Raw genomic sequence first — 15,401 nt, 5'->3', positions numbered from 1 at the left:
GTGGAATCTATTAATCAGAATCCAGTGTCAATAGCACCATCCCTTTTTGTAAACAAAATCTGAATGAACAAATAATCAAGGTAGAAATATGAAAAGAACAATATTACTACAGAGGAGATAAAATTAGTACTAATGAATTTATTGTGTTTTCCTTAAATGAGGAAGTGTATGGTAGCGTAGAATACAACTTAAGATACCATTAGGTTAAGCAGTAATCAGAAACAAGTATGAAAAAATGGATCTGTGAGTAAGTTTCCTAAGGTAGGGTAAAACAGCGCTTTTCAAAAGTGCAGATCTTGGATACTGGGGTTTCCTGAGAACTTTTCAGAAGCCTACAGGTCAAAACTATTTTCACATCAAGACACTTATTAGCTCTTTCATTGTGCTGACATTTGTATGACTATGCAAAAGCAAAGGTGGGTAAAACTGCTGGCACCTTAGTACTTACTAATAATCAGGCAGGGGCAGCAAACTGTGCTAGTTGTCATTATATTCCTCACAACCACACACTAGCAGAGAGGGAAAGGCGTTTCACTTAAAAGTCTTTGATGAAGCAGTAAATATTAATTGTATTAACTCTAAACTTTTGAGTACTTGTCTTTAGAATATCTGCTTAACAATGTGGGAGGTACAACAGAGTACTCTGGCTACAAACTGAAGTTCACTGGTTATCTCAAGGAAATACACTTGCACTACTGAGCTGTGACCTAAGCTAGCTACTTTTTTCATGGAATACCATTTTTTTAAAAAAGAATAATTGAAAAACGATGCCTTTTTGGACTTACGTATTTAATGGACATATTCTCAAAAATGAAGAACGTGTCCCTGTCAGTTCAAGGAAAATAACCAACTATTGCCAATGATAAATTTCAAAATTCAAGTGAAAATTCGAATTTTGGAAAATGTCTACTACCATGAAATTGATACCTAAAGATTTTTCTGATGAGATGGTGGTTGTACTAAATAATGCAACTTATTGACAGTGTTTAATGAAATGTGCCAACATTTGGAAGATATGTGTAATTCAGGGAACCAGTATTTCTCAAATAGTAAATGCATATTACAAAATTATGCATAGTAAAAGTCTATGATATCATTAACCATGATTAACATATCAGGTACCACATTACAACTAACCTTGAACAAACTACCACTGTGAAGTTTTGATGTTGTATAAAAGGAGAATATCCACAATTTTTTAAAAAGATTTAAAAAATACTCCTTTTTCTAACTACATACCTTTGTGAGGCTGTTTTCTTCATATACTTCAAGCAAAACAATACATTGCAATAAATTGAAATGCAGAAGCAAATGAAAATATAGCTGTCTTTTCTTAAATCAGACATGAACAGATTTGCAAAGACATAAAATACCTTCATCTTGCTAAAGTTTTTAAAGCAGTTATTTTTCATACAAAATATTACTTTTGTTACTATGTAGTGGGCTGTTATTTTAGAATTTTTGTCTTAATTAAGAATACAGAAAATATCAAAATAACCCATGTAAACAAAAGCTTTTGGGGTCCTCATTAATTTTTAAGACCAACACATTTGAAAATCACTGAGGAAAAAGATGAATATAAAGACTCATAACTTAGGCAACTTAATAATTACTTCTGGGGAAAATGTTCAACTTGTCATGAAATTCTATAGTAGAGGTATAGCCGTAAGTATAGAAAGGAAAAAGATAATCTCTCATCTTTAAATAAGCCAATTTGAAACATCAAAAAAACACAAAAAGAACATCAACCCAGCCAGGTGTGGCTCAGTGGTTGAGCATCAACCTAGGATCCAGAAGACTGCAGTTTGATTCCTCTCTGAAAACAATGAAGATATATTTAAAAGAAAAAAAATCATTATACCCCTTGGGTTTGTAGCTGTATGATGCAAATATTTACCTGTCTTTGCCCAGATAATGATAAATAGGACCAAGGGTGGACAAAAACAAAATCCAGAGTTATTTTCTGGTTTCTAATCTTTATGCTCTCTACCCTTGCTTATGGTATTCCCCTGAACCCATAGGCAGGCCCTCTAGGATGACTTCACAATTTCTTTCCTCTCAAAATGAGGAATATGAAAACATTTGCTGACAAGTTTAAACAAACTGAAAATACAAGGTCATGTAAGTAACACTTCAATAGACATTTTAAGTCAATGACATTATCTGTTACTATTAAACAATCAGGGCAAACCTAATCTAGATTTTAAGAAGAGTACAATAAACTATAAGGCTCTTTTAAATCTCTGTCCAGCTCCTAGTCTCTGCAGAGGATTCTCAAAACCAAATTCAAGAAACTTATTAAGAGTCAGCTTTATGTCACCTTTACATAACTTTATTCTAGTATCTAGAAAACACCCAGTTCTAATACACCTCTATCTTTTCTTTCCTGACCGGATTACAGGTTGCATACCAGCCCAACACCTCATCCTCAACTCAACCTGTTTCTGTTCTTCCAGTGCCTTCTGGATATAACTCCAGATACTTAGTTTGTATTGCTGTCCCATCTGACATTAATGTAGTTAATAATGATTTTTCTTGATCTTAAGGGAGAACATAGCCATATGCCTTCTATGTCATTTCTATCATGACACTGTTGTAGATAGGTCAAAGAAAGGCATATTCTTTGAATGTAGACAATATTACTGAATGTTGACAGCAATGCTAACTAAATTGTTCTGTAAAAAAGACAAAGTGCCCTGGCTGGGTGGCTCACTTAGTTGGAGTGTAGTCCCACACACCAAAGGTTGCTGGTTTGATCCAACTGGGGTGAGTACGGAAAGCAACTGACTGACGTTTCTCTCACATCGATGTTTCTCTCTCTCCCATCGATGTTTCTCTCTCTCCCCTTTCCTCTCTCTGAAATCAGTAAAAACATATCCTCGGGAGAGAATTAAAAAAAAAAAAAGATAAAGTAATAAGAGGCTATAAATAATTGGTTTGTTAGTAAAATAATACAAATCGGTCCTCACTTTGCCAGAAGGCTTTGGATGCATTAAGAAATTCAAGATCCTCTTCACCAGTTCGCTATTTACACCTGATCTCTCCAAATCAAGAACCTCACAGATGCTTTTTAACATGGCATTTCTAAATCTGAAAAAGAAAATTAAAAAAACCAAGATGATTATGTAGGAAAGTTTATAAACATTCTCTACAATATCAATGCAATAGCTAACCAAACAGGCTACAAACATTTAAAAAGTAGCCAATGTTTCTCTGAATCTTAGAAGTACTCCTAATAATCTTTGATTAGTGTACATATACAACCAGATTAAAGTATTAAAAATTGAAAACACCACTTACCAATTAAATTCTAAAGGTAGTAAAACAATACCTAAATTAATTCACTAGAAAATAATGTAAAAAGTTTCCAATACTATAAAATTCATGGACTTCATCATTCTTCTGGCTGCTGATTGTGCCTAAATATTACATTTTCCCCTCAGCATTCCTACCATGTTTCAATGAAGGGATAATAATCTTTATTATTTAGAGTTCTTTGTTTTTTAAATGCCAAATGGAAGAATTTTATGGTTTAATCAACACAAATACAATGTATACACAATACGTCTTCATTTTTTTCCTTGCACAGCCTGGCATTAGAATTGGCGACTCTGATGGCCAGCTGGGCTGTTCTTCCCACAATGCTGTGAGCAATCTCAGTACAGTGAGATCTGTTGCACATCAGCAGCACTTCAAGCTCCCTGATGTTGTGGACCAGAAACTTCCGAAAGCTACTGTGCAGCATGTGCTTTCTTTTCTTGTTGCTCCTATACCAATGCTGGGCATTGAGATCTGGCCCTTGAATCTTATGAGCACCTTACTGTCAAAGCCTCTGGATTTCTGCCAGTACTGCCTAATTTTGACATATAGGTCTGACTGGTGCCAGGTGAACTTCTTTTTGACAATCTTGGGTTTCATGAGGGGTCTGAGGGCAGCCATGGTGCCAAGCAGGAGATGGCTGCCACCTCCATAGGCAGCACCAAAGAGGAGGATTAGAGTTCTTAAACTACAGAGAATTTAATAAACAAAAACTCTAATATATCATTTTGCTTGCATTATGATGAAGGGCATTGTTTCCATCAAATTGATTATCTTCAAAATAGCTAAATGGTACCTATAAATGGAGGAACAGAGTGGCACACAGGAGAGGGAGGAAGTTTTCACTATATATTCCCTTTAGACCTTATGAAATTTGGACTGTGAATGATTTGCTTGTGTATACTGTTCTTCTAACAAATAAAAATGTCTTTGCATTTTCAATACTTTTGATAGCCACTATTTACTGGAAAGTAATGAAGATCTCAAGTTAATATTTATGAAAACAAATGAGGTCTTGGCATTTAAAGCAAAGAATGAGCAGTCTACTGATAACGTATGGGTGGTCACACTAAATGTTTAAAAATAAAATTTAAAGCACATTGACCAAAACATGGTATTTATAAAAATAACTTACTTTTTCAACATTTCTTCCTTCTTTTTATATTGGGTACTTCCTTTTTCAAATGGAAAGCCACTGAACTGACCCACATTCTTCTTTAATGAGGACACCTGAAAATGTTTCTCTTATGATTAATGCTACTTATTACCCAGTAATGTACACAGAAAAAAATTCAAAGCCAACATCTTTATTTTCACATCTGTCTCCAAGCTATACTGGTTTATGCAATATTTCTTATTCACAATTGAAAACTATTTTTATTGCTAAAGTATTATTTCATATATATCTCTTTTTCTAATTTATTTTTATTATTGACAGTATTACAGATGTCTCCCATTTTCCCGCCTTTGCCGTCACCCCAGGCCTTCACCACACTATGCATATATGAATATAAGTTCTTTGGTTAATCTCTTCCTGCCCCCACCCCCTTCCTGAGATCTGTCCATCTGCTCCATGCATCCAAATCTCTGGACAGTTTATTTTGTTCATTTGATTCCACAAATAAGTGAGATCATGTGGTATTTGTCTTTCTCTGACTGGCTTATTTCAATTACCATAATAATCACCAGGTCCATTATAAACGACTTACCATCTTAATTTTTTGAAAATGACAATTTGAATGAATTTTCGTCTGAGAATTTTTATTGATAATCATAAAACCAAAACTAAATGTTATGTGACAGTACCAGAGGATGTAGAAAGTTACTACTTAAAAAGACATCCTTTCCACACTGGCCAGTGTGGCTACTTGGTAGAGGGAACCAATCAATGTGTCTCTCACATCAATGTTTCTTCCCCTCTCCCTGCCTCTCCCTCACCCCCACCCCCACATGCTCTAAAAAAAAAAAAAAAAATCAATGGAAAAAATATCCTTGGGTAAGGATAAAAAAAAAAAAAAAGGACAGCCTTCCCCTTAATAATACAAGGTACACATAATATTTATTTTCCAAATCAGAAAAGTCAGGGATTTTGTTCTTTGAAAAGTAAAAAACAGAGCACCTCCAAAAGTTAATACCACTTAACAATAATGGAACTTGTGTAAATTAGATTGCTGTGAGGATCAAATGAGGTAACACACATGAAAATAAATTATACCATGCTTCAGACATTCTAACCTAACAATGTCAAACTTTACTTTCGGCCATGTACAATCCCAAAGCAGTTTCCTCAATTACATGGAATACTGAAGCTGTGTGTACAGTACAGTACAGTAGCCCCTGATCCATGGATACTGCAGTCTGAAAGTATAATTCCAGAAATAAACAATTCTTAAGTTTTGTGTGCTATTCTAAGTAGCTTGATGAAATCTCAAATCATCCCACTGGGATGTGAATCATCCCTTTGTCCAGCAAATCCAAGTCCAAAACTGGATGCCTAAAACAACTTAGTAATGAACCCTATATATTTTTTCTACATATACATACCTATCATAAAGTTTAGTATATAAATTAGGCAAAGTAAGAAATGAACAATAACCAATAATAATGTAGAACAATCACAACAATATACTGTGCTAAAAGTTATAGGAATGTCTGCGGGGTTCATTATGAAGTAAAATAAGGGTTACTTAAACAAAAGCACTGCAATACTGAGAGTCAATCTGATAACCAGCCAAGACCCACTACTAAGTGACTAACGGGCAGGTAGGATATATAGCATGGATAAGCTGGACGGATTCACATCTAAGGTGGGACAGTGTAAGATTTCATCATGCTACTCAGAACAGTGTGCAATTTAATGCTTATGAATTTATTTCTGGAATTTTCCATTTAATGTTTTTGGACCACACCTGACCACAGGTAACTAAAACTGAAAAGGAAAACCTCGGATAAGAGGGAACTACTGTACATGCTCCCTGCCCAGTAGTCACTTAATAGCTGGCTCAGATGGATAGTTGTGGTATCTCAGTGCTTGCGTTCAAGTAACCCTTATTTAATGACCCCAAAACACAAAAGGAGTGATGTTGGCAATTCAGCTATACCAAAGAGAAGCTGTAAAGTGCTTCTAATAAGTGAAAAGGTGAGTACTATATAGTACAATAAGATATTTTGAGAGAGACCACATTCACATAACTTTTATTATAGTATATTACTATAATTGTTCTATTTCATTACTGCTTATGGTTACTCTCTTACTGTGCTTAATTTAGAAATTAAACTTTATCATAGGTATGTACATATAGAAAAAACAGTATGCATAGGTCCAGTACTATCCTCAGTTTCAGGCATTCACTGGGGGTCTTGGAATGTATCCCATGCAGATAAGAGGTGACTACTATAAAGCAATTCAGTAAATGAAACACTGGTTTATTTTAACAACTCTATTGACAAAGAATTACCACCTAATTTATCAGGTTATTGACAAAGAATTACCACCTAATTTATCAGGTATTTGCTCAAAATGATATACAATTATACTGTATTTATTCTGAATGATTAAAAAAAAAATCCAAAAGATAACTTCTTATACAATTCAAAATCACTAAAGTCATCAAAATTTGACATTTCAGTATGGCATAAAAACTTCAGTAGAAAGAGCCTTGGATATTGCAATCCTAATTGCTAATATCCAGCTATGTATCCTGTGATAAGTCATTTAAAAAGTATGTATCTCAGTTTGTTCACTTATATGGTATGGAAACTGAACTAGTTGATCGTTAAAAGTCCTTTCTAGGACTACAATTATGCTTCTATTGTGATACATTTTAATACATAAATATGCTACTACGTTAAAGGTATAAATATTGTCTTACTGTGCCTGGTCTGTTGTAAAGTAGTTTATGTAGATTTCTAAGTTCATCTGTTTTCTTCTTACTCAGAAAGAAATGTATCCTTTCAATTTCACACAGTTTCTGCCCCTTTCCTAGAAAAAAATAAACCATAATTAAAGTTAAATATCAATATGGGTTAATATACTTGCAAATTTAATGAAAATTACTTTTACAGCATAATTTATATAACTTTTGCTTTAATACTGCAAACTAAATAAAATAACACCAATAATATACTACTACTGAGTAAACACTGAAAACCAAGCACTGCTAATCATCATTTTTGTATATTTAGGCATTTTACCACAAAATGAAAGAACACAAAATAAACTTACCTTGTGCTATTGTAAATGGCTCTCTTTGTAAAGAAGAGACTTGCATTGTCAACCTTTCTACTTTTTTCTTTTCCCTCTTGCCTTCCACGATGAGACTCTTTTCTAGAAATTAATTTAATACTTCTTAAATAACAAAAAGCTTAAAAGATATGTTAACTTTATTGTATAAATATACAGAAAATAATCACAGCAACTTAATACCATACTCTTCTCCTTAGCAGGATTTTGAGAAGAAAATAACATAACAGAGATGAAAATACTTGATCAGTTAATAGCAACACCAAATTTGTTTTAGAGTAACATTCTACTTACCTGGCAACCTCATAGGGGATCCAACTTAAAAAAAAATTAGAAAGCAAACAAAAAAATTTTTTTTTAAAGACTGTCGCCAATACCACTTAGTGGACACAGCCACAATGCTGGTGTTTTATTTTTATTTTTTAAATCCTCACCCAAGGATACTTTTTCCATTGCTTTTCAGAGAGTAGAAGGGAGAGAGAGAGAGAAACATCGATGTGAGACACATCAACTGGTTGCCTCCAGTATGCACCCCAACTGGGGCAGGGGATTGAGCCTGCAACCAAGGTACGTGCCCTTGGCTGGAATCAAACCCAGGACCCTGCAGTCCTCAGGCTGATGCTCTAACCACTGAGCCAAAACGGCTAGAGTGAAAGCAAATAAACTTTTATCCAACTACAATTATTCCTATGAAAGTCCAGTCACTTTGTGAAAAATCACCAAGGTCCTCATTTAGCCTTTTCTTTAATTAGACAGAATTCTATTAATCGAAATTCAGTTTACTGTACCTCAGAAAACAGTTAGTTTAGAATAAGATTATAAGAACTTCAAAAGATACACAGAGAAAAGCAACAATTTAGTAGGCTGGCAAAAAAGAAAACAAAGACCCTTAAGTAAGGCAAAGCAGCCTGGAGCTACTATGGATAGGGTAAAATTCTAAAGGTTACATTTACTGCAATCAACTGGGAGGGCATTACTTTGTAGTTTAATAAACGATGTTCAGCCCGGCTGGGCATGGCTCAGCAGTTGAGCGTCGACCTAGGTAGGATCCAGGCCATTGGGGTTCAATTCCCGGTCAGGGAACATGCCCGGGTTGCGGGCTCGGTCCCCAGTTGGGGGCATGCAGGAGGCAGCCGATCAGCGACTCTCTCATCATCGATGTTTCTATCTCTCTCTATCCCTCTCCTTTCCTCTCTCTGAAATCAATAGATATATTTAGAAAATAAAAGAAAATAAATGATGTTCATAATTATGATCATAAATCATTCCAGAAATGTTAAATTCTATTTAGTCCAGACTGCTTTTTTTTTTTTAAAGCTTGACAATACAGAACATATGCTTTAAAATTTAAAACACTAAGCCTGCTTTTCTAAAACTACTTACCTACTGACAGAGATAAAGTCAGATGAATAAAAGGACCCCATACTATATTGTTGGAGAGCCTTCCAATTATTTGACTGAATGATTGTTTTGTGCAAAGCTGCATTAGTTAAGGGAGGGCTGAGTAGATGATTAAGACATTGACCTCTTTTAGAAGATCACGTTTACCTGGGGGTGGGGGAGTTATGAGACACAAATATCATACTCCAAAGTAGATGATAACAGAACGCTTTTAATAAAGATGCAGAGTTCTGAAAGTTGAGGAAAGAGTAATTATCTTTGGATTAGGGATCCAATAAGGATCAAAACACTGGTGCTGGCTTTGAAGGACAGGTAAGATTTGGATGTAAGCATTTGCACAGAAAGGATTAGGAGAAAGGGATTCCAGCAGGCAAATTCTGGCAATGGTGTATAGAAGAGAAAGCACTCAAAGAGCAACCCATTATCACTCCACTTCCTTGAGTTAGATTACCATCTATAAGCTAATAATTTTTCTGGTATATTTCCAGTACAGTTTTTTCCCCGAGTTTCAACTAAGGGGCTTCCACTGGACAGCTCCACTTCATGTCCTAGATGCATCTAACTGAATGCATCCAAAACAGAAGTCATAATCATCTCCAAACCCATTCAACTTCATGAATTCTATTTTTCAGAAAAGGGTAATATTATCCACCCAGCTGCCAAAGACAGAAATCCAGGAGTCATCTTTACTTGGCATCCCCCCAACCCCTGCCAAGAAAACCACTGCCAAGTTAAGTCAATTCTATCCCTTATTTGACAGACTTTACTGCCTTGCTTCTTTTATGCCTCAGTAGTAGACTTAAATTTTCAGAGCTAAGTAGGATAAAAGCGTTTGGAATTTTAGTTGTTTCATTAACACCTAAAATGAGGGGAAAATAATAAATTATCTCTGTGGCATCCAAACCCTATCTTTTAAAAAGACTAAAAAAAACAAACAAAACTGGAGGAAAAAATGATAAAGTCTTGGAGTAGTAGATAGTACAGCCAATTTTGTTATCGTACTATGAATAATTTTTAAAATAACATTTTTTTCCTAAGCATTTTTGTACTTAAATGTGAAAATGCTCCCTTCTTAGAGCACCTACCACTTTAAACAAACAAAAAGGGAGACCATTCGGTGTAATCTCAACCCAGAGTGCATTTATAAAAGGCTGACCAACTGACTGACTGATTTTGGCTTAAAAGAAATTAACAATTAAATCTGCTTTAAAACTTCAGGTCTTCCCAAATGTGGCTGAGTTGTAGCATATACTAAGTAAACCTAGATTGGGCTAATATCAGAGAATGTTAAGATCTCTAATATGGATTTTTAAACTTAGGATGCTGGAACACTTCCAAGAGGCACTGCCTCGCCTACTTTGGGTAAACTGATGCAGAATTCCTTAACTTCCTAAGGTTCTTCTCTTTCAAGCCTCCAGCCAAATGGTTAACAATGCTCTCCCTCAACACCAAAACCCAGACAGCACTGAGCTCCTGTTTAAGTTTCTTTCACAGCTCACTGCTTTCGTATTTACTTTCTCAAGCAGCAGTAGCTTTCACCGGTGTTTCCCGGTGAAAGTAAACCCCCCCGGGCTTTTGAAAAGCACCTCTGCTTTTAGTTCAGAAAATAAATTAAAACATCTCCAGGACTAACATGAGTAACTCAGTGTGTCATTTCATGAAAGGCCTTAGAATAACCTCAGAAGGCCCAGGATGAGCATTTAAATGATCAAATGATTAAAATAAAACTTAGCCTTATTAACTTCCAAGACTGAGTCTTAAAAACAGATCTGAAACTTCCTGTCCAACAATGAAATGTTATGAAAGCACGCCGATGGCGAGAAGTCAACTGCGCTCCAAAATACCGAACGCTAACAAGTAGATCCTAAAAAAAAACCCTGGAATTCACAAAGTTAATTCTCTGCTACTTACTGCTCCACTCAAAAACAGATACATTTTGCACTCTCGCTGAAAACCAGTCCGATTTAGTGCCTCTAGGCGCAAAAAGAGCACGAAAGCTGCCTTCCCTAGAACCCATCCCTGAGGGACAGGCTTCCCACCTTTTTCTTCCTCCTCGTCGTCGTCTTCCTCCTCGTCCTCGTCCTCCTCCTCCTCACTCTCCTCCCTCGGGCCGGGCATCTCGGGCTCCTTCTCGGACGCGGGATGGTCGGGGGTTCCCTCTCCCTCCGCAGCAGGGCCGGAGGCGGACATGCTGTCGACCTGCGGGCGGGAGGGCGCCGGACGCCTCAGTCTCCTCGCCCCCGGCGGGAAGGACCGGGCGGCCCCCAGCAACTCCCGACCCTCCACGGCCGACCTCAAACTTGCCTCCTCCGGGAGCGGGGACAGCGATGCTCCCTCCCCCGGGACTTCCCTCCCGCTCCGCCCGAGGTCCGGGAATCCCGGAGGCGGGAGCCCGCGGGGCCGAGCCGCCCCTCCCACCCCCGGCCGCGCCGCGTCCCCTCCCCCGCCCCAGGCCGCCGTCCAAAAGGCCGCGGCGGAGCGGGCGGGCCCCACGGCGCCCTCGCGGCCCCCTGCCCCCGACGCAGCCTCACCGAAGGTCCCGGCCGCCGCGGGCCTGGCGCGCGTGGGCACGAGGAGGCTCCGGGAGGTGCCGGCGGGCGCGAAAGAGAGGGCGCGCGGGACGCGGTCTAGCGTGACGCTCCCTCCGAGCTCTCCGCTCCCCAGAATCAACAAGATTTTCAAAATGGCGGTTCGGGCAAGAAAGCGGGAATGCGGCGGCCAATCAGGGCCGCGAGCTGGGAGTTGGCGCGCGCGGGTGGGGAGGCGGGGCTGGCCGGGCGCCCCCGCGGGAAACCCGGGGGGCGGGGCGGGGCGGGGCGGTGACGACTGGTCCAGCCGCGCGGGGACGCGCCGCGCGCCTTCGGCCCGCACGGGGGGTGCTGCGTGTGTGCGTGTGGCGGGCCGGCCGCGTCCGGGAGGCGCTGGGCCGGAGGACGCTGGGGGCCCTGCGGCGGCATTGTCTCCGAGGCTCGTTCGGGGAGAAAAGGCGGCGCGGGCCGGGCCGGGCCGGGCCGGGGCGGCCGCGGGTCGTAGAGAAGTTTACAAACCACCGCGTCGCCGTCTCGGGCGTTTCGCAGGCCCGAGGGGAATTACGAAGTGGGCGGTCCCGTGCAGGCCCCGAGCTCGGGCGGGCGGTGACCCGGGGTCCGCTGCGCCGCGCCGGGGGGTGCCCCCTGAGGAGACCGCGCCTGTCACGTTGGAGGGTCACGTCAACGGCCGCGGACAGCCTCCGGGCCTGTAAATGCGGGGCGATGGCGCGTGCTTATTGTAACGGGAGACGCGGCACCGAGCCGCCCGGCCCTGCTCTCGGCGCTCTAGGCCAGCTCCGCAGACCTTTTAAACGAAGCATTTCAAGAACTGAACGCAGCATCTCTCCGCCCTCAGATACTCTGTATGTGATTCATTTTTTTCCCCCCAGCATCTACGCCACCACCCGCCCAGAGGATCCTTTGATGCGATGGTGCTTCACGGAAATAGGATACGTCCAGATACAAAAATAAGTTCGCCCGAATGGACTCGGGGTTGCAGGGCGAAATCGGACATTTTCTTGGAATCTTCTCTTTTCTTTTTGTGCCCCTACCTACCGAAAACATAAGCAGATCTCGTCATTTCGACCCTCAGATGTTATACCGCCTCCCACTCCGCCGATGCCGCTCGAAGCCCGTCCTGTCTTTTGCGTGGATTCCCACGCGGCCTGCCATGGGTCAGGCGGCAGCCGCACCGCCATCCCCATCACCTCCTAGTCCCGTAGCGGCCAAGGTGCTGTTTTAATCAGATTGGGTAAAACTCTCCGATGGCTTCCCCTCATACTTGGAATAAGATTCAAAATACAGTGGTTTATAAGGTCCCCCCTGACCCAGTTGCTGACGGTCGTGACCTCGTCTCTTTAGCAACCACACAGGCCTTCCTTCTGTTTCCCCACAGCGCCAAGCTCATTCCTTAGGTGCACTTTCCACCTAACTTTTTTCCTGCTAGGCTTGCTTTTCCCTCATAATCGTCAAATGATTTGTACCGTTCACGTCGTTTAGCTCTAGGCTCAAGTGCTTCTCCTTCCTCGGCACCATCGCTCCTCCCTCCCCACTGTCTTTCAAACATATACATTATGTTTATTAATTTGTTTATTCAAACATATGCATTGAGCACCTACTCTGCTCAGCGCTAGGAAGCTGGAGAGCAGGACTAAGGGAGATCTTGTTAACATGACATTTGGAAAGAGGTCTTCAGTAGATGGATTCTGGAAAGTATTGAATGTGGGGTCTAAGAGGGAAGTTAATGGTGACTTTTTGGGGTGTTTGGTTCAATAACCAGAAGAACCAAGTAGCTGTTTGCTGAGATGGGCAAGACCTTAGGAGTTGGGGAGGGCGAGCAGGGCTTTGGGGTGGGGGTGGGGGGTGACTGGGTGATGAGGAAGGGGGTCAGCTGTTTTGCTTCAGATAGGTAAGGTCTGAGATTCCTGTTAGCAACTCAAGGGAGATTCGGAACAGGCAGGGGGATGTAAGAGTCTGGCATTCAGAGGAAGAAGCTGTAGCTCAAGATAGACATTTAGCAGTTGTCCCCATGTAGACGGCATCGAAAACCACGAGACTGGGTGAGATCCCTAGCAGAGTGGGTCCTGGTGGAGATGAGGAAAGGGAGAAGGTCGCACCTGGGAGCTCTTCAGTGTTTAGAGGTTCAGGAGAGGAAGAGAAACGGGCAAAGGAGACAACTGGAGCCAGTGAAGTGGGGGGAGAGTCGAGTGCACGTGGCGTCTCAGAAGCCAGGCGGGTCAGTGTCTGAGACTGAGAGGGTCACTGACTAGCTCAGAAGCTGCTGGAAGGTCAGGTGAGATGAGAGCTGAGAATTGACCATGTGATACAACAACGATGGGTAATCAGTGACAGTGACAGCAGCTATTTCTGTGGGTGGTGAGTATGAAGGTGCCAGGGGTGGGGATCCAGAGAGACGGGTAGGCAGGGAATGGATTTAGACACTGTTTTCAGGAATTTTGCTGTGCAGGGGAGCAGAGACGTGGAGCAGTTAGCTCAAAGGGAGTTTGGTGTTTAAGAAGGAAGATGTTACTGTATGTTTATGGGATGATAGGAATGAATCAGTAGGGAGGGGGAAATTGATGAAAGACGGAGGGGCAATGGCTGGAGCTGAGTGACCTATACAGTAGGTAGGTCAAGTTGGGTTCTTTGTAAACAGATGCTGAAGCAGAATTTGAGGCACCAGATATTTATTAGGGATCAGTACCCGTGAAAGGAAGGGTGGAGGAAGCAGGATTGGACAGAGGAAGAAGTCCAACTGTGAATCAGACTTGACAAAGCCTCAGCCAGCCCTGAGGGAGCTCTGCAGTGAGTACTGCTCTCCTGAGTGTCCTGCCTGGCTGGGCTTTTATACTCTAACCTTGCTCAGTCACTGCATGCAAGCTGTCCCAAGAAGGGCATGACCTCAGGTGAAGTGACTCCACAGCTTTTGGCAGAACCTGAAGGAGCTGACAGATGGAGGCTGCTGGCTGCAGGCTCTGCAACTGGGCAGCAGGTCCTTCCTTGAAGGGGGATCTGGTTGGCACATCTCCATGTTTAACACAGGAGATGAGAGGTGACAGAATCTAGTGCACACGTGGAGGAATTGTCCTTAGGTGGAACAATGGACAGTTTCTACAGAGTAGTAAGAGGAAACATGGAGGATATGGGTACCAACACTGGGTGAGGTTGGCAGATGTAGTGGGAGTTTTAGAAGTCTATTCCATTAAGTTTCTCAGTGCAACCAGGAGCAAAATCATTGACAGTGAGTGACTATGGGAGAGGACTATTGGAAGTTTCAGGAGAAAGGAAATGTGAGCTAGTTTGGTAAGAATGGGGGATGGATGGATTAGGGAATGTGATATGGTTGCCAGGAAGCTGCAAGGAGGACCCAGTGAGAATGGTGGCCAAGAAGTCAGTGAGACCAGTCAGGATTATTGTTTTTCTCCAGCCATATTCAGCTACCTGGGAGTAGATGTGAAGATGGCAAAGATTTGGATTTAATCAGGTTAGGATTTTGCCAGGCAAGTATGAAGACAGGAGAGAGGGTAAGTGGGTTGAGTCTATGGGCAGGACAATGAACGTGATGGTGCACAGAACCTGAGTTGAGTAGGGAGGAAAGTAAGTACACGAGAAAAGTGAGGCGTAGTGAAAATGAGGCAAGTTCACAAAGCAAGATCTGTATATCTTTGTTGCATTTATCACTACCTGAAAATTGCATTGCCTGTCTTCCCCGGTAAAACAGTAAGTTCCGTATAGATGCAGGGACTCTGTCCTATTCATCATGGTATTCTCAGCACCTGAAGCAGTGCCAAACACATAGTAAGTGGTCACTACTTGCCAAATGAATGCAAACCAACTCTTATTACACTCTTATTATGAAGATTCAAAACATATTTTGTTTAATGAGTTGGTATATTAGGATAGGATGAGTT

At 41.3% G+C, this 15,401-nt stretch overlaps 1 protein-coding gene across 1 annotated transcript in view; it reads right to left on the bottom strand.

The window, feature by feature from the left end:
• Positions 1-11,678, bottom strand: part of DEK (DEK proto-oncogene) — a 31,613-nt gene extending 19,935 nt beyond the window's left edge. Inside the window, exons 1-6 of the mRNA XM_081144434.1 lie at positions 11,494-11,678; positions 11,002-11,161; positions 7,544-7,645; positions 7,191-7,300; positions 4,454-4,548; positions 2,970-3,090 (exon numbers count right to left, since the gene is read on the bottom strand). Coding sequence (XP_081000560.1) covers positions 2,970-3,090; positions 4,454-4,548; positions 7,191-7,300; positions 7,544-7,645; positions 11,002-11,152 — 579 coding nt within the window. The 5' untranslated portion in view covers positions 11,153-11,161; positions 11,494-11,678. The remainder of the gene's footprint in view (positions 1-2,969; positions 3,091-4,453; positions 4,549-7,190; positions 7,301-7,543; positions 7,646-11,001; positions 11,162-11,493) is intronic.
• Between the last annotated feature and the right edge of the window lie 3,723 nt (positions 11,679-15,401).

Source organism: Miniopterus schreibersii (genome assembly GCF_964146895.1).
Source record: "Miniopterus schreibersii genome assembly, chromosome: 8".
Classification (NCBI taxonomy): Eukaryota; Metazoa; Chordata; class Mammalia; order Chiroptera; family Miniopteridae; genus Miniopterus; species Miniopterus schreibersii.
This window is presented reverse-complemented; position numbering and strand designations above follow the sequence as displayed.